Genomic DNA, 7,142 nt, shown 5'->3' with positions numbered 1-7,142 from the left:
GGTGTTACTAATTGTTTTATGCCAAGATCTTTTCGTACAGGTACACCATTGCCACTTGATTCGGAGATAGAGAATATTGCAAGGAGAATACGGAGGCAAGCGAAGCTTCGTAAGTGGCAACCGGTTTCCGGGACTTCTTCGCCATCTACTCCCCTGGTCATCAACATTTGGGAGGACATACCCCTCTCAAGTGTCTCCGCATCAGAAACAGAAAGTCTCTCACTCTCATCACATCCATCCTCACCCAAAAATACCAATCCACCATCTTCACCTACCTATAATACCCCAAACACTATACCTACAGAAACTTCAACCACTACTCACACCATGGGAGATAACCATGGAGGGAATCCACCTCCAAACCCCCCACCCGAACAAACTCTCCGTCAATGGTCGAGGCAAGAGGTTACTCAACAACCTCTTTGTATCACATAACCAGCTGCCACAAACCTTGAACTAAAATATGGGCTTATCCACTTACTCCCAACATTTAGAGGTCTAGAAAACGAAGATCCTCACAAGTTCCTCACCGAGTTCCATGTAGTATGTGTGGGTGTGAAACCACACAATGTCACGGAGGACCAAATCAAGCTTAGGTCATTCCCCTTTGCGGTGTAAGATGCAGCCAAAGACTGGCTTTATGACCTCCCACCGGGGACGGTTACTACTTGGGTAAATCTTGCAAGGTTGTTTTTGGATAATTACTTTCCCGAGATGAAAGCTTCAGCCCTACGGAAGGAAATCATTGGAATCAAGCAGCACAAGAGAGAAGCCTTTCACACATATTGGGAGCGATTCAAGAAACTTTGTGCTCGATGCCCAAAGCATGGAATTACCGAATATCAGCTTCTCTAATATTTCATTGAAGGAATGACCCCAATCGACAGAAGACTTATCAATGCTTCTAGTGGCGGATCTTTACCTGATAAGACTCCAACCGAAATCCATAATCTAATCAAGAACATGGTTGAAGATTCCAAACATTCAAGCCATGATGAAGAATGGTACATGGATGCACCCCGAGGTGTAAAGGAAGGTCAAACTCCTCAGATTGAAGCTCAATTGTCCGAGCTCACAAAAGTAGTGATGATGTTGGCCAAAGACAAAGGTGTGCAGCCCACACCCCGCCCATGCGGTATTTGTACTCAAGTGGGGCATCCAACCGACATGTTCCCTCAACTTCAAGAGGAAGATTATGAAGAAGCAAAAGCCATGGGAGGTTTTCTTTGGTCTAATCAAAGGGGATATGAGCAGTCATGGGGTGATCAAAGATGGAGTAACAATCAAGGTTGGGGAGGAAATCAACAAGGAAATTATTAACCAAGTCAACCACACCAATACCAACAAAGACCACCTTTTCCACCACAAAACTTTCAGCCAAGGTAACCACAACACCCTCCTTAACAATCAGGTTCATCAAGTATGTCCTTAGAGGACATAGTGAAGAGTTTGGCAACTAGTACACAAGCTTTCCAACAAGAGACAAAAGCAAGCATAAAGAACTTAGAGAAACAAGTTTCACAGCTTGCTACTTCCATAAGCAAATTAGACTCTCAAGGAAAGTTACCTGCAAAAACTGAAACAAACCCAAGGCACAACGTGTGTGCCATCACATTGAGAGGCGGAAAGAGCTATGATGGTCCAAAAGTGTCGGTTGATCAAAAGGAAGAAGAAAGAGTGGTCGAAGAGGCAACCAAAGAAGAGAAGAAGGAAGAGAAAACAATCGAAAAGAAGCCCTTCATCGCTGAGTCTAAAGCCACACCTGCTCCATTTCCCGAAAGATTAAAGAGCACGAAGAAAGAACGGGAGGAGAATGAGATCATGCAAATGTTCAAGAGAGTTCAAATCAACATTCCACTCTTCGAGGCCATCAAACAGGTACCTAGATATGCAAGGTTCCTTGAGGATCTTTGTGTATCTAAAAAGAAATTAAAAGGAAATCAAGTCATAACAGTTGGGGAACATGTATCCGCAGTTTTGCAAAAGAGGATGCCCCCAAAGTGCAAAGATCCCGGTGTCTTTACCGTGCCTTGCAAATTGGGGAATCTTCATGTACCCCGAGCCATGCTCGATCTAGGTGCATCCATAAATGTCCTACCGTATTCTCTTTTCAAATCAATTGGTGTAGGAACATTGAGCAAAAACGGTGTGATCATCAAACTTTCCGACCGGTCTTTGGTACACCCAAAGGGTGTACTAGAGGACGTGTTATTGCAAGTCGATGAATTTATCTTCCCGGCTGATTTTTATGTCTTAGATATGGGAGATGATGACTCTCCAAGTTCAAGTTCCATACTTTTAGGTAGACCTTTTCTTAAAACTTCCAAAACAAAATTTGATGTCTACAATGGAACTTTAAGTATGGAATTTGATGGTCAAGTTATCAACTTCAATGTTCATGAAGCAAAAAGGTTCCTTCCGAGGTTCAATCCTTCAATCTTGTGAATTTGATCGAGCCCTCAACTAAAAAGGGTTTAAGATTGTCTAACAATGAATGTCTAGAGTTAGTTTTGCAGGGAAAACTAGACAGGGACAAAGCCAAAGAGCTTGCAAAGGAGGTCGATATGGACAATGAGGTGTTGGAGAGTTTGGAGTTTATTTATGACAAGAAGCATGTGAGGAGTGATGATATAAAACCCAAGCCATCCACCAAAGTCAAAATCCTTCCACTTGTGGAACAAGCACTAGATCCGGGAGCAAAAACTCCACCGAACCCTTTAAAGCTAATACATGTCGAGAAGGAGAGCACCCAAACACTCATCAACTCGAATAAACTATCGAAGAAGGCAAAGAATGAGTTGATAACCCTGCTGAATAAATACCAAAAAGGGACTAAGTGGATAATCTCCGATATTAAAGGTTTAAGTCCTTTTTGTTTTATGCGCAAAAAGAAAGCCAAAGGAAGGTTGAAGGTTCCGTTGAAGGAGGTGGCGAGAAGATTGATGTGTTGGAGAGGCCCACATACTTAGAACAAAGCATATGCGGGGGCAAAGTCGAGCCAACGACTTAAAACAAGGGCAGCTTACCGGGAGGCAACCCAAGGGTATTTTTGTCATTTCTTAAAAAAACAACTTCCATTTCTTTGAAGTTTTTGGTTTTTAATGTTCTAAATGTATTTAAGCATGTTTTTAAATCACCAAACGGACCTCGGGATGCAAAAGCATTTCGTTTGAATGAGAGGGATTTTTTGGGTTCAAAAAGTGGGAAGTGGCAAACAGAGTCGTACACGGCCCGTGTTCTTTTTACCTTATGCGAACACGGGTCGTGTTCAGCCATTTGCAGAATTTTAAACCCCCAACACGGGCCGTGTTGGCTATTGAACAAATATATTTTAAGTCTAAAAGTCGGTTTTTATCACCCCCATTCACCCATAACTCATCCCCAAAACAATTTCTCTCTTCCAAGAACCCCTAGGTCCGAAATTTTCACAATTTGTTTTGTGCTTTTGGGCTTGATACTTCATGTAGGAAAGCTTGGGGAGGTTGAATAGGAGGTTCCCACCCACTGCAAGGCTCCAAGAACGATTCGGTAATTTCTTTCCATATCGTTAATCGTTCATATTTTGCTTTAAAATTCAATATGTGTGCACTTGTGACTATTTTAGACTCTTACCCAACTTGACTACCATCCCCCACCATCTTCCGGTGATGAGATAGGTTGTTCCACCCTCTCCAAGCATCGGGGACGATGCTTATCTTTAAGCTTGGGGAGGGGTAGAGGTGTACACTAGGTTCATTCATGCGTTTTCAATATATATATATATATATATATATATATATATATATATATATATATTCCATGTTTATTTTGATCCAACCCAAGGCAGCCTAATCTTCTAAAAACAGTTGAATTGGTAAGTGAGTCGTGGCCTTGAGATTAGACTTGTTCTTTTTATTGAAAAATCTCAAAGCAAGCTAATCGCACATGAACACACCTCCCGAAGCTACTCGTGCAAAACAGAAAATGAAAAGGTTGTCAACATCGGAGCATAACGACAGGTATGAGTGAATCTTTGGGACACGTAACCGGTCTTATGAGTAGTAAGTGCTCAATTGGTCCTAAAATGCCAAATTCAAGAAAACAATAAAAGAATATAAAATTTCAGTGTCCCGAACCTTCCAGCGCTCTAAAAAGTCCTTTCTACTAATTCTCTTTTATATACCTTGCTCGGGGACATAGTTTCCAACTATACTTACGGGTCTTTGCATGTTGACCTCAGTCCTCCGAAAAATGTTTTAGAAGCCCCTCATGGTAATAGACCGTGAGATGTCCCTATAATAGAAAAGTCAAGGACAGAAATATAAAGAAATAAGTCTAGCAAAATAATAATAATAATAAATAAATAAATAAAATTATTAAGTTAATCTGTGACCTTTGGAACTCGAATAAGTAAGCTCTGAGGGGTGTTCTACATCTAATCGCCTAAAGCTGAATTGTTTGGGACTGACTGGGTTGAAAGTTCGCTATACGGGTTCCATAGAAAGTCATGAACTTAATTAATAATAACAATATATATATATATATATATATATATATATATATATATATATATGTATGTATGTATGTATGTATAGGTATCCAAATAAAGCTAATTTGTGGCCTTTGAGGTTCGGGCGAGTAAACCCGCGGGATCACTTTAAATCTAGCACACTAAGGTCATATCGTCTGGATGTGTTGGTTGGAAGTCCGTTACATGGATTTCAAAGAAAGCCATGAGCTTTATTTTTAGGAAAAACATAATTATATAGTTTGTATATATTTATTTTTATAGTTTAATTGAATAATATATTTAGAAAAAAAAATGCTTGGCTGCAAAAAGATTCCCTTGAACTTGGACTTGAACTTATGACATTGGGACCGACTGTTAATTACTTTAACTAGTGTAATTGGTTTGAAATTTGTAACCAATTTGGGTAAATTTTAGGGAATTCTTAGAAAATATTTTTTAGAAAAAGACTGTTGTTAATCAATAAATAGCTGGAGTGGGTCATTTTTACATTTTGTAAAACAAAGATGATTGAGCATATTTTTGTCACATACATTTTCACGAGAGTAAGACCATGCTGTGTTCCATGAATTGACATGATGCTATTGAAAGGGAACAAGTGTTGTGATCTTTGATTCTGTTGAGTTGCATTAGGGAGTGGCCAAAGTCTTATTTCTATTGTCATATAATATTTTGAGACCAATGCCAAATTGACTCAAGCCACGACAGATACATTCTCAACTATGCTACAAAAACGAGGTTAAATGGGTTGAATCTTTTTCATGATTGTTTTGATTTTTGCATTAAGTTTCAAAAGGTTTTTTATTTTGATTTGTGTTTCTTTTCTTTTCTTTTATTTTCTCCGGTCTAGATTTTTCTTTTTCTTTCTTGAGGACAAGAAAGGTCTAAGCTTGGGGAGATTTGTTAGGCGCGATTTGTGCACCTTTTTGCACATCTTTTAGTCCCTTTTCATACATCTATTTAGCATAATTGTTCTTCATTTGTCTTGCATTTCATCATATTCATGTTAGTCTCTAGAACAACCTTATTTGCACACTTTTATGTCTTTTTCAGGTAAACCGGAGGTTGGAACGCGCTTTGGGAAGTGTCGGGAAGCATTGGTGAAGATTTCGGGATGATCGGCGAAGAACGAAAAAGTTGGAAAAATCAAGTTTAGATTCGGAGTCAGAGGGGTACACGGGCCGTGTTGGATTTACACTGCAAAACCAACATGGGCCGTGTTGACCAAAAAGAGGAGATGTTGACCATGCTGAACACGGGCCGTGTCAGATTTACTCTATGTTCAACACGGGCCGTGTTGACCAAAATGTGAGCTGTTGACCATGCTAAACACGGGTGTAACGCCCGTAGATCCGGGCTAGTCAATTTAGAGACGATAAGCATCAAAAATGACTTTTTTATGGAAGATTATTTAGAAGGGTTAATCTTAACTAAGTTGTAGTATATGTCACAAGGTTTCCGTGCATATAAAGAACGCCGAAATCCGAGTTATAACAAAGAAGTTATGACCTGTCGAAGTTTCGCGACAGAACCGGCACGACACAGTGCGACGTAAATAGTGAATTTACGTTAGAGCGATATTTGGCCTTAGAAATCTAAATGAAAGTCGTAGAATACGTTAAACCGGGAGCGTGCATAAAAAGAACGTCTAAATCTGACTTCGTATGAGGAAGTTGTGATTTTTCGAAGTTTCAGCATTAACAGTTTGCAGCCCGAAACTCGAGATTGAGGTCGAGTGATATTTAGCCAAAACTTTCTAAATTAGAATTGAATATCTCATCAATAGTAGTCCAATGATAAAAATATAGACGAAGACGGAGTTCAGATGAAGGAGTTATGAATTTCGAACGGAGTTTTCCTGTCCCGACCTACTAAAAATAGTATATTATTAATATATTAAAAAAATCAAAATTAGCCTACAAAGTCTAAATGAAAGTTGTAGATATTGTTTTTACCTACGCGTCGATATAAAGAACGTCGAAAACGGAGTTCGTATGCGAAAGTTATGAAATTCTGAAGTTCGGGCGCGAAACCCCAAAACTGTTAGAGACCACGACGTGGCAAAAGTGGCCACAACGTGGCAGGGCTTCTGACGCCTTCTGGAGCCTGACAGATCAAGTGGACGATGACGCATGCAATTAATTTCAAGCCCACGACATGGGAGAAGTGCCCACGACGTGGAAAATGAGAAAACAGCCCTATAAAAAGATTTGAAGGGTCAGCCGAGTTTGGTTGCTCATTCTCTCATCTCTCACCCATATTACATCGTTTTACGTGCAATTTTAACCCCCTAAAGCCCCGGTATCATCCCGAGACCCGAAGCGAGTCCCGAAGCACCGAAGATCTTGAAAAGAAAAGAGTTTCCGAGCCGAAGCTTTGCCCGCGAGAAGTCCGGTGTGTGAAGAGATCACAGTTTCACCGAAGGATGCTACTTCTACAAGCCGTAGTGCTGCCCGATCATCTTCTGATCAGGTGAGTGTGTGGCCACTTTCTTTTAACACATAAATATTAAGTATTTGCTATGAAATACGTGTTATGTGTATAATATATTGTTGTTTATTTGAGATTATTGTGGAATGGATGAATTATATAAGCTTTAATGAGTTAAACTATATATGTATTTTGTATCTAAAAC

General features: G+C 39.8%; 1 protein-coding gene across 1 annotated transcript; it reads left to right on the top strand.

Moving 5' to 3' along the window:
* Positions 1-1,422: 1,422 nt before the first annotated feature.
* LOC145098403 (uncharacterized) lies at positions 1,423-2,445 on the top strand. Its single transcript, XM_079036034.1, has one exon. The coding sequence runs from the start codon at positions 1,423-1,425 to the stop codon at positions 2,443-2,445; it is 1,023 nt and encodes a 340-aa protein (XP_078892160.1).
* Positions 2,446-7,142: the final 4,697 nt, after the last annotated feature.

Source organism: Lactuca serriola, chromosome 4, assembly GCF_051521515.1.
Source record: "Lactuca serriola cultivar US96UC23 chromosome 4, Lser_US96UC23_V15, whole genome shotgun sequence".
Taxonomy (NCBI): domain Eukaryota; kingdom Viridiplantae; phylum Streptophyta; class Magnoliopsida; order Asterales; family Asteraceae; genus Lactuca; species Lactuca serriola.
This window is presented reverse-complemented; position numbering and strand designations above follow the sequence as displayed.

Bases quoted from the DNA above. Each gene is read 5' to 3' on its own strand.
- LOC145098403 (XM_079036034.1), top strand. From the start codon at position 1,423: ATGTCCTTAGAGGACATAGTGAAGAGTTTGGCAACTAGTACACAAGCT.